The sequence below is a fragment of the Cebus imitator genome, unplaced genomic scaffold (genome assembly GCF_001604975.1).
Source record: "Cebus imitator isolate Cc_AM_T3 unplaced genomic scaffold, Cebus_imitator-1.0 Scaffold500, whole genome shotgun sequence".
Taxonomy (NCBI): Eukaryota; Metazoa; Chordata; class Mammalia; order Primates; family Cebidae; genus Cebus; species Cebus imitator.
In genome coordinates this window covers 735,561-754,160 of record NW_016107815.1, presented here as the reverse complement: position 1 = coordinate 754,160, position 18,600 = coordinate 735,561, and the positions used below count along the sequence as shown (strand labels likewise).

At 41.3% G+C, this 18,600-nt stretch overlaps 1 protein-coding gene across 2 annotated transcripts in view; it reads right to left on the bottom strand.

The window, feature by feature from the left end:
• Nucleotides 1-18,600, bottom strand: part of ACSL5 (acyl-CoA synthetase long chain family member 5) — a 50,733-nt gene that overhangs the window by 8,975 nt on the left and 23,158 nt on the right. For both annotated transcript variants that reach the window (XM_017513748.2, XM_017513747.2), the window contains exons 4-17: nt 17,996-18,060; nt 17,760-17,861; nt 14,209-14,308; nt 13,181-13,359; nt 12,366-12,398; nt 12,228-12,279; nt 11,344-11,417; nt 10,892-10,969; nt 9,634-9,768; nt 6,500-6,634; nt 5,449-5,544; nt 2,033-2,105; nt 1,664-1,752; nt 1,300-1,416 (exon numbers count right to left, since the gene is read on the bottom strand). In XM_017513748.2, the coding sequence (XP_017369237.1) occupies nt 1,300-1,416; nt 1,664-1,752; nt 2,033-2,105; nt 5,449-5,544; nt 6,500-6,634; nt 9,634-9,768; nt 10,892-10,969; nt 11,344-11,417; nt 12,228-12,279; nt 12,366-12,398; nt 13,181-13,359; nt 14,209-14,308; nt 17,760-17,861; nt 17,996-18,060 (1,328 nt within the window). The remainder of the gene's footprint in view (nt 1-1,299; nt 1,417-1,663; nt 1,753-2,032; nt 2,106-5,448; nt 5,545-6,499; nt 6,635-9,633; nt 9,769-10,891; nt 10,970-11,343; nt 11,418-12,227; nt 12,280-12,365; nt 12,399-13,180; nt 13,360-14,208; nt 14,309-17,759; nt 17,862-17,995; nt 18,061-18,600) is intronic.

Sequence of the window (18,600 nt, the reverse complement as noted above, 5' to 3'; positions counted from 1 at the left end):
AAAAAAAAAAAAAAAAGGACAAAATACTACATCTCCATCTCCCTACCCCTTTCCTAGAGAAGTCACCTAATTTTTCCTTCGCTATGAGCAAATCTATTTCATTGCAGGGAAGCCACACCAATTCTGATGTCCAGGTCTACCTGACCTATTAAAAAATCCCACTTTCAGTTTGGGTCTAAAAACAGTGCTAAGGACTGGGTGCGGTGGCTCATGCTTGTAATCCCAGCACTTTGGGAGGCCAGGACGGGCAGATCACAAGAGGTCAGTAGTTCAAGACCAGCCTGACCAACCTGGTGAAACCCTGTCTCTACTAAAAATACAAAACTTAGCCAGGTATGGTAGCATGCGTCTGTAATCCCAGCTACTCAGGATCGCTGGAACCCAGGAGGCGAAGGTTGCAGTGAGCTGAGATCACGTCACAGCACTCCACCCTGGCCAGCAGAGAGAGACTCTATCTCAAACAAACAACAAAAAACAGTGCTAGGACCACTGACTTACTGCTGGTGGTATATTTGATAAGGAATAAGGCAAGAAGAAAGCACGTCAACTGGTCTACATCTTGATGTCTTCTATAACAGTGTGATCAAAATACCAAAAATACGCTGGACAGGTGTGGTAGCTTATACCTGTAATCCCAGAAATTTGGGAGATCAAAGCAAGAAGATTGCTTGAGACTAGGAGTTTGAGTCTACCTGGTCAACTCAGCAAAACCGCATCTCTACAAAAAAAAATATTTTTTTTAAAGAAAGACTTTCTAGCTTTGGCAGCTCCTATTCACACATTAAATTCCTTTCTCAGAATTTTGTATTGTTGGTCCATGGAAGAGCTGCAACTAGAACACAAATCTCCTGACTTCCAGCCTATATTCTTTTTTTTTTTTTTTTTTTTTTTTTGAGACAGAGTCTCTGTCACCAAGCTGGACAGCAGTGGCACAATCTCGGTTACTGCCACCTCTGCTTCTTGGGTTCAAGCAATTCTCCTGCCTCAGTCTCCTGAGTAGCTGGGATTACAGGTGCCTGTTACCATGCCCAGCTAATTTTTGTATTTTTAGTAGAAATGGGGTTTCACCATGTTGGCCAGTCTGGCCTCGAACTCCTAACCTCAGGTAATTCACCCACCTCAGCCTGTATGTTCTTCTCTTGATAGTATGAGGAAGTCATAAGCCAGGTAGGGTACAAACCTAATCTCCAGCTGCCTCAACTGATGAATCTGCTTGCATTTCTGCCCTTCTTGCTATAAATAGATTGTTGTCCCCACTCTCTTGGCATGGACTTGTAGGAGTTATGATGAAATACCCACCGGGAGCCAGCGTCCAATGTCTCCTGTGTGAAGCCAGCCATCACTGTCCAGGGCTTCCTGTGTCTTCTCGGGGTCCTTCAGGTATCCTTTGAACACGTTGGTACCCTTGATGCGGATCTGCACAGCAGACATACAAAATGGCAACAACAAAGGCTGCTCCTCCCAGCATGGGCAGTTTATGAAACACCTGCTCCCCCTTACATCATTTGATGGCTTCCACTACAGTGTGAAGAGCACCAGATCTGAGTGCTTAATTCTCTGCTAAAGATCTCAAAGGAGCCAAATCCAAGTTTGCATACAATTATGTATTCTTTCTGATTTAAACCTTCTCACCATGACTGACCACAGGGCACGACCTACCCACCTCTCCTTCATTATTCACTGAAAAGTAGTTCATATCAGCCACATCTTCCAGCTTCACATAATTGCAGGCGAGGGGTGCTCCAACGTGACCTAGAACACACCACAGTGAATCAGCTAGGAAACTCTAGAATGGTGATAATTCCAGGCATATTTCTATGATATTTATGAATTGACTCTAGAAGAGTAAGACTGAAAAATCACCAGGCACCAATGCAGACTAGCCAGGATAGGCAGGCCTGGGCCCAAATTCAAGTTTTGCATTTGCCACATTAGTTCAGAGAATTGAAGTTATCTAAACTCCGAAGTCCTAGTTTAGTTAGACCCTTTTTCCTGACCGTGGCACCTCCCGCCCAGCAGGTGGAGGACTTACCTGATGTCCAGTCCCCAGGTAATGTCATTGTACAACCAGCTGTGCATTCTGTTTGACCATATGCTTCATACACCTGGGAAACCAAAGAAGAGCTTTTAGACTTACTCAAGATAAAGCATGAGCTGGCCATGCCTTATGGCCAAGACATGAGAAAAGCAAGGTCTCCAAGGGTTCGAGAACACGTAATGTCTTGAAATCTTGAACTCGGCCGGGTGTAGGGGCTCACATCTGTAATCCCAGCACTCTGTGAGACTGAGGCAGGTGGATCACCTGAAGCCAGGAGTTTGAGACCAGCCTGGCCAACATGATGAAACCCCTGTTTCTGCAAAAATACAACAACCACAACAAAAATCAGCTGGGCATGATGACCGGTGCCTGTAATCCCACGTACTGGAGAGGCTGAGGCAGGAGAATTGCTTGAACCCAGGAGGTGGAGGTTGCAGTGAGCTGAAACTGTGCCATTGCACTCCAGCCTGGGCAACAGAGCAAGAATCTGTCTCGGGGGAAAAAAAAAAAGAAAAAAATAACCAAAACCTTGAACTCATACTCAAGCTGCAAAGTATTTACTACCAAGCCTTTTGGCCACTCAGAAACCAAAAGAGTCCAGAAATACACCAAAGTACATGTAAGTTATTCACGAAGTGATGTGCAACCCAATAGCAATTGAACTTGACCCTGAGTAATGGAGCATCACTGAAGGAACTGAAGACGGGGAGTAGTATTTTTTTAAGGGAAATAGCTCCCACTATGATATAAAACAAGAGTTGGCAAACTTTATCTGTACAGGCCAAGATAGTAAATATTTTCCGCTTTGTGAGCCATCTGGTTGATTCTGCCAACATAGCATTAAAGCAGCTGTAGACCTCAAATAAATGGATGGACATAGCTGTATTTCAAGAATTCTAAAAAAATTAAAACCGGCTGCAGACTAGTTTTAGCCTGTACTGCAATTTGTCAATCCCTGGTATAGAAGATAATCGTGATTGGAGAGAGGTTCGGTTCAGGAACCAAGTTGAAGGGCTGGGCTGTACAATGGGGGGTGTGGCCTGTGATAGGAGGAGTTGGGAGAGAGAGGAAGGTTTAGAGAGGACATCTCTGGGAGGGGGTTAGCAGCAGGACCTGCTGATCTATTGGTTTTAGGACCTGAAGGAAAGGACAGTCTTAAAAATGGCTAAGAGGATGCTAATTTGAAAAACTACAGGACCTTGGCATCAATTTGGAGTCTTTTTTGATTGTGGTTACGCAGATAGGGGACTTGTAAGGAAACGTCTATGCCTGTTTTGTTCATGCTCTGCAAGGTTGGTTGAATGAATGAACTAATTATCCATCTGGGTGAAAACTGAGACAATATCCATGGCCAAGCACCTAGACAAATTTCAGGTGGAACTGAGACTTAAATGGAAAAAATAGAAAATGATAAGAAAATAAGGGTGAACCAGTCTTATGAAATATCAGGGGTTAGGAAGTCCTGTCTAAGCAATTTAAAACCTACAAATAGAAAAGATTACATAGTTTGACTACAAAAACATTGGAAATTTTTATATGGCAATACACAGGGAAAAAATGATGAGATGAGGAAAAACGTTTCCAATGTGACAAAAGTTAATATTACAGGTTGAATATTCTAATCCAAATGTTTGAAACCCAAAATGTCACAAAATCCAAAACCTTTTGAATGCCAACATGATGTTCAAAGGAAATCCTCTTTGGAGCATTTCAGATTTTGGATTTTCAAATTCAGGATGCCCAATTGTTATAATGCAAATATTCTGAAACTGGAAAAAAAATGCAAAATTCAAAACACTTCTAGTCCCAAGCCTTTCAATAGGGAGCTACTCCACCTGTATTACTCTATGAAGAACTCTTAGAAATATAAAAACAGACCAAATTATCTTTTGCCTCCTTTTTCTATAAGGAAATAATAGAGTAATTCACAGATGAAATATACATGTCAATAAGCAATAGAAAGGTATTTGGTGTAAATAAAAGAAACAATACTGTCATAAGATTTTTCATTTATCTGATTGTCTAAAATATAGATAGATAGATAGATAGATAGATAGACAGATAGATAGACAGACAGACATGGAGTCGCACTCTGCTGCCCACGCTAGAGTGTACAGGTGCAATCTCAACTCACTGCAACCTCCACCTCCCGGGTTCAAGAGATTCTCCTGCCTCAGTCTCCTGAGTAGCTGGAATTACAGGTGCCCTCAACCGTGCCAGCCTAATTTTTTCGTATTTTTAGTAGAGACGGGGTTTCACTACGTTGGCTAGGCTAGTCTCGAACTCCTGACCCCAAGTGATCCACCCACTTCACCTCCCAAAGTGTTGGGATTACAGGCATGAGCCACCATGCCTGGCCTAAAATTTAAATGACTAAATGATTGGCTAAAATTTAAATGACTGATAAAGCCTGTCACTGGCAAGAGCTTGGGCAAATAAGGCCTTGTATACTTGCAGAAATGTATAAAAAAGATCTTTCTGGAAGAAAGTTTGATAATATACATTATTACACACACACAGACACACAAACACACACACACACACACACACACACTTTGACCCACATACAGATACACATACACACACAGACACAGACACACACTTTGACCCAATAATCCCTTCTTGCATGGACTTATCCTAGATTAATGATTAATTGATTATCACAGTGAAAAATATTAACAGCAACTCAAGTGTCCATTAACAGGAGATTAGTTATTTGGGTACTGTTGACCCTTGCACCACACGGGTTTGTACTGTACAGCTCCACTGATGTGGATTTTCTTCTGTCTGTGTGGCCCCTAAGAGAGCAAAACCAACCCCTCCTCCTCTTCTTCCTCCTCAGCTTGCTCAACATGAAGACAGTGAGGATGAAGACCTTTGTGATGACCCATATCTACTTAATGAATAGTAAATATATTTTCTCTTCCTTATGATTTTTTAAATAACATTTTCTTTTCTCTAGCTTACTTTATTGTAAGAATACAGTATATAATACATATACAAAATATGTGTTGATCAATTATATTATTGGTAAGGCTTCTAGTCAATAGTAATCTACTAATAGTTAAGTTTTGGGGGAGTCAAATATTATACATAAATTTTTGACTGCATGGGAGTAGGCAATCCTAACTCTTGCATTGCTCAAGAGTCAATACGTTTAATAAACTATTGCAAAGTCATTAAGACAAGGAGCAACGTTAACAAGTATTTTTGAACACCGATTTCATTTATATGAAGGTTTCTGCACACAGATGCCTGAAGAGATGATTAGAAGGATATTTTCTCTGGCTTTTGAGGATTTAGGTGACTTTCATTTTGGTACCTTTTAGTTGTTTTCATTTTTATTTAGACAGTGAGCTTATTTGCACAGAAGTAAAATAGCCTATTTTCAAAGAAGAGGCTTGGCTTACGTGACATCCCATTGCTGCCCGGAAGAACGTCATGACGGGAGCAGAGATGGGGGCAGCTGCGGTGATCATGAAGCGAACCCTCCCGCCCAGGCTGGCCTGTTCAGTTGAAACAGAAGACGTATTAAAACCTATTCTCCATTGTGGAGTGGGTATAATAGCCTGTCCAGCATTGCTATGAGAATTAAACTGACATCAATTCTCATATTAATTTACAAAGCATTTAGAATGCAGTCTGGATTGTAGAAGAGCACTTAAAATGTTAGCTATTACTGTCATCACTATTCATAGCTGGGACCAGAAGCTAAATATTTCTCAAATACTTTGCATTATTCAGTCCCTCAATTTGCTTATAATCTCAACAGACCACCTAAGAAAGTAAGAGAGAATGCTAGAACCAAAATAAAATCTTTTTTTTTTTTTTTTTTTGAGATACAGTCTGGCCCTATTGCCTAGTCTGGAGTGCAGTGGTGCCATCTCGGCTCCCTGCAACCTCTGCCTCCTAGGTTCAAGCAATTCTCCTGCCTCAGCCTCCTATGTAGCTGGGATTAGAGGCATCCACCACCATGCCTGGCTTTTTTGTGTTTTAGTAGAGGCAGGTTTTCACCGTGTTGGCCATGCTGGTCATTTTCTTTTTTCTAGTTTGTTTTATTGTAAGAATATGATATATAATACATATACAAAATATGTATTGATCAATTATATTATTGGTGAGGCTTCTAGTCAATAACAGTCTACTAGTAGCTAAGTTTTTAGGCAGTCAAATATACATAAACTCCTGACCTCAGGTGATCTGCCCACCTCGGCCTCCCAAAGTGCTGGGATTACAGGTGTGAACCACCACACTCAGCCTGACTTTTTTTTTTTTTTTTTTTTAAATCAACTCCCTTTAGTAATAAAGTAGTACAAGAAAGATTTCAAAAGGCAGTGGACGCAAAGTCTGAAAGGCTCTCCAGTTAAAGTGACGCCCAAGCAGCAGTGGAAAAGCAAGGTCTGTGAGTCAGAAGGTAGCCCAGAGATTTGTCTGACTCCATCCAGGACCTGCCCAACCTACCTGGATCTTTTTAAAGATGAACTTGTCCCACAAACTGTCATGCCTGATGATACCCTTTTGAACTTCCTTGAATTTACTGGCAACAGCCAAATTCAGCAAGAACTTCTTCAACGGTGTCTTGGCTTCATTTTGTACCTGTAGGGTGATAGCTCCTTTTAGTTGGAAACCTATTGGAGATACTCACCAAGGCCATTAGTGAGTAAGAAACAGTATGTTCAAGCTTCATGAGGAAGTGGTCTCACACTCATGAACTCGATTGCTGAATATTGATGAGCCCAGAGAATCACGGCCATGCTCGGAAAGAAGTGAACTTAATGCAGAGCTCCAGTCCTCCCGCTTCCTGCCCCAATTTTTAGTCCTTGAAAAACAACTTGACAACTGAGGTAAAGAGGGACTGCCCACACAGTCACTTGGTGTGGGGGCGGGAGGGGGAAGGGGGTACTAGTTTAAAAAAAGAAAAACAGCTCAATGCGCACCACCTCTAGGGCTTTTGATTTAGCAGGTCAAAGTACAGCCTAGGAATCAGATTTGTTAAATCAAGTATCACGTCTTCCTCCACTCCCTCTGTGATGCTTCTATAACTGAACTCGGATAATTCCCACCCTTCCCAATATACAAGGTGCCTTGAGCCACACCATACAAAACCCAACAGACTTGCCTACTTTCCTACTAAAATGATTTCTTCTCTTTGGGCTTAATTCTGACACCATTTTTCCAGCTCACATGATTTCCTTGGTCTCCCTGACTCTGGCCTCACTGTTCCATTAATCAGACTTCTGCCAAAGGACAGCTTCCCCATATACAGCTGAAAGAGACCCCCTTATTTCCAAAATTCAGTCCTGAACACCATTATCTGGCTTTCAAGATCCCACACTACTGGAGTCAGATTCAAGGCAATTTAATACTTTTTTCTTGTTCAAAATTTGAAGAATATCTCTCCATCCATCTTCCATGTTTACACTACTATTTTTGGGCCTCCAGCCAAGCAGGGGTGATATTTTTTGTCTTCTAATGCAAATTGTGCTCTAGGACATAAGTTTCTTCTTATGCCTATAACATTATCATTGTGCCAATATGTCATTATCTCTCTCCACGATCCATGCTCAAATGCTTCCTGCATCATGTCATTCCTGAAACCTCCCTCAACTAAAAGAGATTTATCTTTCTTCAACATTCACAAGACTCACCTTCTCTCAACAAGTCACTGACAAAGAGCTAGTATTAGAGACCTGTGCTAATAAAGTCCTTCATTTAAAAAAGACATTCCAGAAGTGAACTGTGTATTAAGTATTCTACCATACAATAACAATCTCTGAAAAATAAAACAAAGACCAACAACATGAACAAAAACCATAACAACTCAATCTAATAATTGCGTAGTGTGAAAGGAAACTGTCAGAGTTGTTATCAATTCTGCTAGAACACTGCCTGCTCTGTCACTGGAGCCCTTTCAGCATCTGCTGAGGTGCTAAGAGTGAAAGGGAGTGTTAGAATCTTGGAGGTGGTTGGGGAGGAGGGGAGGGTTCCAAAGCATGTGAAGAATGGTCATGCATTATTTTCTCAGGGATCCCACCCTGAGAATCATCAGACACTATATTGCCTAGGTTCAAATAGTTTCAATGGCTCCTTGAAGCAATCAGACAATCTAAGAATTGAGTGAGAAATATACAAAACAAGGTTGAGACATCTTGTGCCAGGAACCAAGGAAGCTATCAGACGCTACAGGGGTATTATCAAAAGGACACACTAGCAACTTGATGAGGGTTCCCAACTGCCAAGATGAGGCAATTAGAACATCAAGAATGACTGACACTTTGGGAGGCCGAGGCAGGTGGATCACTTGAGGTCAGGAGTTCGAAACCAGCCTGGCCAACATGGTGAACACCTTTCTTTACTAAAAAAATATAAAAAAATTAGCCAGGTGTCATGGTGCACAACTATAGTCCCGGTTCTCAGGAGGCTGAGGCAAGAGGTCACCTGAATCCAGGAGGTGGAGGTTTCAGTGAGCCAAGATCGTGCCATTGCACTCCAGCCTGGGTGACAAAGTGGGACTCCGTCTCAAAAAAAAAAAAAAAAAAAAAGAATGACTGAAATTTAAAAGACAAAGCTGAAAATTATGAAGTCCTAAAAATACAAAGGGAAAATCTCATTGGCTACTTTTGATGATTGCTGAGGCACAAATCCATTCTTCTGAGGACTGATAAATAAAGAGAAATAAGGAAATATTCATCAGGTTTTATGAAAGAATCTCGGGTAATGAATGCAAGAGGAATGGCAGAATTACAGAAATCACCATTCTGGTGAAAAACAGAGCAGTGTTGGTCATCAAGGACAGCTAAAACAACTGTGAAAGCTTGACTCTGCTCTACCCTTATTAGATGTGACTCTGGGCAGGTTATTTAACCTCTGAGGCTCATTTTCCTCATCATAAGTTAGAAATAATAGGTGTAAGTATGATTTATTATGCTTTTATGCAGATTCAATGAGAGAATGCACCTGAATTATGTATCATGGGGCCTGGCACCTTAGCAGAGGAACAACTGCCCAAGACGTCTGCTTAACCCTGAGGGGCTCACCAAGTCTCTGAGTCAAGCTCTTTCTCCAGATCAGGTCCAAGTCATCTTATCCAAAGAAAAGGGGATTGTAATTTTTACTTTTAATTTTTAATTTTAATTTTTATTTGTTTATATTTTGAGATGGAGTCTTGCTCTGTTGCCCAGGCTGGAGTGCAGTGGTATGATCTTGGCTCACTGCAACCTCCACCTTCCGGGTTCAAGCAATTCTCATGCCTCAGCCTCCTTAGTTGGGATCACAGGAGCCCACCATCACGCCCAGGTAATTTTTGTATTTTTAGAAGAGACAGGGTTTCACGATGTTGGCCAGGCTGGTCTTGAACTCCTGACCTCAGGCAATCCACTGGCCTTTACCTCCCAAAGTGCTGGGATTACAGGTGTGAGCCACCACACCCACAGGGATTGTATTTAAAATGGCTTTTCACAGCTGGGCCTGTAAACATGGTTTTACTTAGATACTTGTAGAGGGTGGAGGTAGAGGTGCAATACACCTCATAGTAGTATAGAGTTCCTTCACGCAGGCCCACGTCACAGACAGTCCCTCCAGCTGAAAGTTAGTACCTTATCGTAGATCCTGTTAAGGAGTCGAGGCACTGTGGGAAACACTGTGGGCTTCAAAATCTTCATGTCTTCAGGCAGCAACCGAATATCCCCTTGGAAGAATCCAACTCTGGCTCCACAGGAGTAAAAAACAGTCTGAAAACAAATCCAAATTGTAGAGCTCAGAGGCAAATGACCCCTTCAGTGGGGACCTGTCTTGGAAGGAATTCAGGAAGTGGGCTGAGGCTCACAGATACTTTTCTTATACAGCAACCCCCTCCCGATTCAGGACTCTGAGCCTTTCCCCATTTATTTATTTATGTTGCAGTGACATGACAGATAAGACAGATATTGAGACCGTGTGGTCTCCTGGGCTCCACCACAGGTCTGTGTGACAGTCCAAGATAATCATCCTTTGTAAGACACCATTCATTATGTGGCACTAAGAAAGCACTACCAATTAAAGCAGACCCTGCCTTCAATTGTAAGACCAGCCCAATTTCATAAATTATGTTACAATATTTTTTAAGGTTTCTTAGGATCCATTTTTTATGAATCAGATATCATCACTTTAGCCCAAAGAACTGAATCTTACATTTTGACATTGTAGGCATCAACCATGAGCTGGTTGCAGAGGCATCTGAGGGTAGCGGGGAGCAGACAGAGGACTTTCCAATCATACTACCTGTGTTTTTGAAAGGCTGACACTGCTCTCTGTTCTCAAATCAGCCTCAAAATAGCTTGAAAAGCCTGGAGTCCGCTCACAGAAGGGCAGACCTCCTCCGGTGCGCACCATGCTGACCACACCACCTTAGACACTCAGGTGTGGTGTAAAAACCCCCACGGGGGACATCTCACACGTTATGTGGATCAAACGCTCGTTCCCTGATCCTCTGTGGGGAGCTTCCTTTTCTCTAATCCTAGATCTTTTCAAAAATTTTAACCAAAATAAAATTTAAAAAGAAGACAATGTCTCGTGTCAGCTCACAATTAAGGGCAGATAGTAAACCCCTAACTGTGATGTCACTGGACTCACACACCCCCATGAAGGAAGGAGTAAGTACAGTCCTCCCCGGACACATGCAGATTCAGCAGAGGAAAGCTCTGCAGGAAGTGAGGAGTCATGCCACGACTGAGGCTCCCATGAGCCAACTCCTTGCCTGTGCCTCTCACATCAGAGAAAGGACAATAGGTGCTGTGTAGCTGCCTTTGGAATTAACATGTGATAGCAAGTCAGGACCCCATTGCAACATACCTGCTAGGAACATAGATCACTTACCTGTACAATTCTCTCAAACATATGAGCCAGGGGGAGGTAGGATATGGTCACATCGTCGGTAGTGACCTCTAAAGCATGCTATGTAGATCAGGGAAGCAAGAGGAGGCAACATTGCATTAACGCCAAGTTTCATTTCCAATGGAGATTTCAAAACTACCTCCTCCCAGAACTACCACAGACAGTTGTACAGGTGGTACACTGTGTATATCTGAGATGCCTTGAACTGCATATAGTGTAGAAATTTGCAGTGATCCTAAAAGACCAAGGCTTGAAAATGTACAGTCCTCTAGACAAAGAACACATTGGTGTTTGTCCACACTCAGGCCTTTAACCCGTGTGTGTGTGTGTGTGTGTGTGTGTGTGTGTGTGTCTGCCTGTTCTAACTTCAAAAATAAAAATCTTATGACAGATTCACATTTTAATGAGAGCCTCTTTTTCAACTGACCACTGACCTCCACACATTTGAGAAAGGCAGCAGCATTTGAAACGATATTTTGATGGGTTATCATAGCTCCTTTGGGGTCACCTGCAGGAAATAAGAGGTGGTGAGAAAGATACTCCATGTAGTTAATAGGTAGCCTTTGGCCTTGAAAGAAACTTGATTCAACTGGTTCTATTCCAGAAGGCCAAGAGTATTTCCTGTCACTGCATCTTTTCGATGGTATATGCCTCTGTTTAGGAATAATTAATGCCCCCTGAGATCCTACTGCATTGTTGGTCTTCTGCTACTATACAGGCTACAGCCGTGATTTCAGACAGACGCACAGTTGCAAAGAAAAATTCAAGTTAACCCTCCCTCTCCCTCTGCCCCACACCTTGTGCTGCTTTTATGTTTGGAATTCCAGATCTACCAATATTATCTGGTAATATGGTTATAAACCTTATAAACTGGGCATACTACGATGAATACAACTGTAGACCATGATGGACCACACTAAAAAGTATTAAGTATTCTAACAGATGGGTGGGTGTAGGGTGGGGTTGAAACCCTCTATGGGGAACCATCACTGAGTTATCTCAATTGAGTGAAACTATTCCAGTGGTGTCAAATCAAGAGAGTGGTGGGTTGGATCGGGGGGAAAGTTGACTTTCTGATGTCATCTTTAAGACCTCTGAAATCTATTGAATGTAAACACTTTTCAGTGTAGTAAATGAAGTTTATTTACTCATGTTTATGTTTTTTCCATTTGGGAATTCACACTTTGAAGCCTTAGACTGTGACTCCCTAAGGATAGGGTTCTTTGGAGGAAATATTTACCAGCCTACCCGTGGTTGAGAATTCGAGCCATATTCTTGTCTGACAAGGGATCTAAGGTTCAGCTTCATGGGCACTGACCTGTGGTCCCACTGGTGAAGCAGATGATGCTCAGGTCTTCTGGGCTAGGAGGCTGGAAGAGGAAGCACAAGGGCTTATTCTACCATGAACTTTGAGAGTTGACCGACAAGGCTCAAATGCAGGCAGAAGAAAACTTACCACAGGTTTCCTGAAGTTCTCTTTGCCTAGGTTCTATATGAACAGAAAATCAAGAAAGAAAGACATTCGTTGAGATGGGCATACTATGATAAATGCGGCCCTCTCCCTCCCTTTCCCGTGAGAACATCTCTATGGAAATATGAGCAAAATTCCAACCTGGATCAGGACCAGAAGCCAACATTCAGGAACAATGGAAGCCCCAGGGAAGAGCATACAATTTTTCTAGAAAATCATCTACCTACAGAGGGCAGATGTGTGTTCAAACTTCCCATCGTACTCAAAAGTTACAGTCATCTAGGATAGGACCATAACAAATTTTTTTTTGAATGAAATGAATAGCTAACATTTCAGAGCTTATTGCATACCCATCACCGTCCTGATAATTTTACATAAATGAATTAATCTCTTTACAAGACCTTTGTGAGGTAGGGATTATTTTATCACATCTTTATGGACTGGAGAAAGGGAGAAGAAGAGATTTCCCTAGGTTGCCTAACTAACAGATGTGGAGCTGGCATGTGAACCCAGGCGGTCTGGCTCTAGGCGCCACATCCTTTAACTATTACTAAACTCCTATTAACACATTCTCCACTTAGAAGTCTGTGCAGCTGGCCACAGAACTTTGTCCTCTTCTGGCATGAGTTTCAAAGTTTTCTTGTGGAAATTATTCTCAGAGCTTCACAACATGAGTCCAATTTACTCCTCAGGTGCCACCCCTGGAGAATAAGAGCGCTATCATCTTGTGAAGATATCTTGCAAGTTGTCCTTGGTGTTGGACCAGCATTGGAGCTGGAAGCTAAATTTCAGACCCATACCTCAGCATCAAACAGGGATAAGATCTCAGTTCCACTCTTCTCCCCTCTTTGCTTCAGGTCATCATCAAAGGGGTCCATAAGGATGACCACCTTCAGGCCTGGGGTTAAGCCTTTCTCTACATTCTCTATCAGGACGGATGCCTTTTGGGGTGTGTCACAGATCACCGTGGAGATATCAGCTGAAAGCCAAAACAGAACCAGAGGTCATTCTCCTGCTCTGCTAAGTACCTGGTTGCCTTGCAAGGAGGAAGAGGTTTTAAAAATTTTCAAAGCTAACGGCAAAGGAGATTACACCTGCAAATCAGATTTATAATGTACAACCTGAAACATTCCACTGATGATAAATAAACTGAAACAGAAGCATGTAATTTTCTTGCATGCTGCCAGCATATTTTACAGTTTCTAGAGGAGCCACAAAATTCCTTCTGTTTAAGAAATCGTTCAGACAACCTAAACAGGTTATTGAGGTGTGGTTCTATCAACTTGTTTTATTTTGAGGAAGACAGTAGGGAATAGAAGAAAAAGGTGGGAGCAAATAAGATGTTTAGCTAACAAGTATTTTATAATTCTGAATTTCAGTATTTGCTTTTATACATATTTACATAAAGTTTCAAATGATGTTTACTGTGTAAAAGGACCTACTCACTTAATCTACTAGTCCCATGACAGAAAGTAACATGTTAGGTATGTGAAAGGGCTGTTACTTGCCCATCAAATTTGGACTTGTTTCTCTAACAATGACAATTGTTTTCTGCAGACTCGTCATGGACATTGGTGCATGCTGATTAACTCTACTGACTGGATTTACAAAGGTAGGAAATTAAATCTGTAGCTTTACTGTGATTTAATCAATTAAGCTCACACTATGGGCTTTTATCCAGCGTGTTCAAACTAGAAAGACATGAACATTTTCTGACCACAGCATTTCAAATTTGCTTAAACAAAAAGAAAAAAAAAAAAAAACAGAAATTGAAGAAATACTCAGCATTGAGAAAGAATCAAGTTTTAATGTAATAGCAAAGTTTTACCCTTGTTGACAATATGTATGATGGCTTCTGCTCCCAAGGTGTCATACAGAGGTACGGCTACCATGGAGTATGTGTAACAAGCCAATTCGGAGATGATCCACTGTATAGATAGAAGTTTAAGTAAGGACCGGAGGGCACATTGAAGAGTATTAGTTCAGTCATTCAGCCAACAAATACTCTCTGGCTTTTTGTCTTGTTTTGTATTTTTTTTGAGACAGTGCCTCACTCTGCCCCCCCAGGCTGGAGTGCAGTGGTGTGATCATAGCTTACGGCAGCTTTAACCTTCCAGGATCAAATGATCCTCCCACTTCAGCGTCCCAAGTAGCTGGAACTATAGGTACATGTCACTACGCCCAGCTAATTTTTGTATTTTTTGTAGAGACGGATATTTCACCATGTTTCCCAGTCTGGTATAAAACTCCTAGGCTCAACTGATCTGCCTGCCTGGGCCTCCCCAAGTGCTGGGATTACTTATTTGTTGACTTTTATGTAAAAAAAAAAAAAAAATCATTGTGGAGCCATAGAAACAGTTGCCAATACTTCTATAAAGTACATTTAAATAAGGGAGATTTGCTACACTGCCATGTGTGTTCCTATGCAACAATTCTGCATGTTCTTCACATATACCCCAAAACCTAAAATGCAATAAAATAAATAAATGGGAAAAATAAAAAAATAAAAAAATAAAAAAAAAATTAAAAAAAAAAAGAAAAAAAAAGAAAAAAAAATAAATAAATAAGGGAGATAAGTTAGTCACAGAGACAACTGCAATACAGAGGTAGACCAGAATACAAAGGCAGAGTGTGATAAGTTCCATCCCTAAGGGGTATGGAGGACACTAAGGGCCTTGGGGTGGCAGAGATCACTCTCAAGGGTGAGGCAAAGGCTATTTGGGACTGCTTGTGGGAAAGTAATGAGAACTGGGCAGAGCTTTAGAGGACTAGCAGGATTTGGTTATGGGGGTAGAGGTAGATTTAAAGAAGGAAGTGAATGAACAAAGAATAGTGATATGGTTTGGCTGTGTCTCCATCCAAATCTCATCTTGAATTGCAGTTCCCATAATCCCCACATGTTGTGGGAGGTACCTGGTGGGAGGTAATTGAATCATGGGGGTGGTTACCTTCATACTGTTCGATATGGTTTGGGTATGTACCCATTCAAATCTCAACTTGAAGTGTATCTCCCAGAATTCCCACGTGTTGTGGGAGGGACCCAGGGGAGGTAATTGAATCATGGGAACTGTCTTTCCCATGCGATTCTCGTGATAGTGAATAAGTCTCACGAGGTTTGATGGGTTTATTGGGATTTCCACTTTTTCTTCTTCCTCATTTCTCTTGTTACTGTGCCATAAGAAGTGCCTTTTGCCTCCTGTCATGATTCTGAAGCCTCCCCAGCCACGTGGAACTGTAAGTCCAATTAAACCTCTTTTTCTTCCCAGTCTTGGGTATGACTTTATCAACAGCATAAAAACAGACTAATACACTGTTCTCATGACAGTGAGTGAGTTCTCTTGAGATCTGATTTTATAAGGGGCTTTCCACCCACTTTGCTCTTGTTCTTTTCTTTACTGCCGCCATATGAAAAATGACATGTTTACTTTCCCTTCTGCCATGATTGTAAGTTTCTTGAGGCCTCCCCAGCCTGGTGGAACTGTGAGTCAATTAAATCCCTTTTCTTTGTAAATCACCCAGTCTCAGGTATTTCTTCACAGCAGTGTGATAATGAACTAATACAGATAGCATGACATTGTTGTGTATAAACACATCAGCAAGCTTGAAGACTACAGGAAATAAAACTGGAAAGGGAAGTAGGAATCTGTTAGTGATGAACCTTAAATGTCAGTTGGGTGTTATGGACTCAATCCTGTCTCCGTCTGCCCTCCTCTGGCCCCACCCAAATTCATGTTGAAACCCTCACCCCCAATGTGACAATATGTGAGATAGGGCTTTGGAGAAGTAATTACGGTTAAACAAAGTCATAAGGGCGGGATCCTAATCCCTTCCTTCAATGAAGAAGAAGGGCCACGAGGGATACACGTGCACAGAGAAAAGGCCACGTGAAGCCAAAACAAAAAGGTGGCTGTCTACAAGTCAAGGAGAGAGACCTCAGGAGAAGCTAAACCTGCTGACACCCTGATGTTGGACTCCCAGACTCCGGAACTGTGAGAAAATAAATTTCTGTTGTTTAAGCCACATGGTCTGTGTATTAGATTATGGCAGTAATAGCAGACTAACATACAGTTGATCCTTGAACACATGGGTTTGAACTATGAGGGTCTGCTTGTGGATTATTTTCAATAAAAGTTCCATCTAGGGTTCCTGCCTCCTTTTCCACCTCCTCTACCTCTTTCACCTCTGCCAGGTCTGAGACAGCAAGACCAACCTCTCCTTGTCCTCCTCCTCAACCTACTCAAGGTAAAATGACTTGGATGAAGGCCTTTATAATGATCCATTTCCACTTAATGAATAGTACATACATTTTCTCTTATTGTTTTCTTGATGGCATTTTCATTTCTCTAGCCTACTGTATTGTAAGAATGCAGTATATAATACATATAACATAAAAAGTACTTTAGTTAACTGTCAATATTGTCAGCAAGGAAGGCTATCAGTAGTTGAGTTTGAGGGAGTTAAGCTTTATGTGGATCTTTTTACTGAATAGGCATTCGTGGTCCTAACCCCCATGTTGTTCAAGGGTTAACTGTATCAGATTTGGTGTTAAGTTCCTAAATTAGAGTCAAGGAAAACTTTTTTTTCTATTGTGGCTGAGTGTGACAAGAATGGAGTATGTAGATTCACCTAAAAATATAGGTGAATATTTTTGTATTTGTATTAGCATTAGAACTGAGACTTGCAATTTGTGAACTTGCGGTAAGATCCACATGTAACTTAACTCCCGCAAAATTAAACTACTAACGCCTTCTGTTGACTGGAAGCTTTGCTGATAACACAGACAGTTGATTGACACATATTTTGTCTGTTATATGTATCACATACTGCATTTCTAGTGAGCATATGAAGCATAAAAAGACTTCCTCTGGAGATAATGGGCCTGATGACTTAACTGAAACTTGGACATAAGCTTGATTCTATCATCTTGCTGTTTAAAATCTGCTTCCAACTCACTGTGGAAACATGGCTATAGCCAGACTCCATAGCGATGAGTGGCTGAATTTACTAGTTCAGGTACAAATTGCAAGTTTCAGTTCTAATACTAATACATCCTTTCCACGATATGTTCAACATCTCATTTGGTGGTTCCCTCCTAGCTTCGTTATTTTCCTTGTGTATCAATCAGACTGACTTCAAATGACGCACGATAGACTGAGAAACAAGAGAAGTCCAAACACCTAGGTGAGAGTGCTAGACACTTCATCAGAAATAAGGTAGGTTCTGAGTTGGAACTCTTACAAGTAGAATAAGCATTAGAAAATTTTAAAAATAGCTTTGGCGAGGCATTAACAAGTGTCAGAATGCTGGACTGGGAATAGCAGTTGAAGTTTTTAAGCTTAACCCTGACTCATTTCCTTTAGTTAGCTTCATCATAGTTACCTCTGGCCTATTCTGAGCAAAGATGCCAACAAATTGGTCCGGTGATGGTTTATATCCTTTATGCAAGAGATAGGAACCCAGGTACTCCGCTCTATCAGACACCTACGAAAAAGAGAGATGGGGTGAGAGAGAGAGAGAGACAGAGAGGAGAGAAGACCCAAAACTGACCAATATAATATCCTGTAGTTTAGAATACTACATTAGAAAGAATCTGTCTAAAACTGGACTCAACTTACCTGTTTGTAGGATAGCCATCTGTAGGGCTGGTTTGGTTTTCTGTATCCCAAGCAGGGCCCATTGTCTAAAAACATAATATTAAAAGAAAATCAACTCCAGTTGCAAATTCTCTGGACCAGAGAAGCTAAAAGGAGATTAAGAAGGGGCAAGACACAAAGGATAAATCGAATAAGGATCTGGGTTTCTCTTATATGTCCAGGAAATTCAAAGCCAGAAAGCACTCAGTTCTCAAAGATGAAGAGTCTTATAAACTATACTTGAAACATTTAGGAAGCTATACAAAACGAGACTGGTTCAGTGTTGAATATGTGACCTCCATGGTGATTTAGACATTCAGAGAAAGCTATCCATATGGGGCTAGCCCACAAAATGTGACCAAGTAAACACAAACAGCCTGTACTGAAAAATCTTGGATTGAACAATAAAAAGCATGCTCATAAAAATATAAAAAATCAAAATATGAATCATCAATCTCATCACCCAAATACCATGACTACATTGATATATTATTCTATGACTCTTTTGCATAGTTTTGCAGTTATAGTCATTCCCCATGTTTGGAATGAATATAATACTTTGATACCTTGCTGCTTCTCCCAATGTG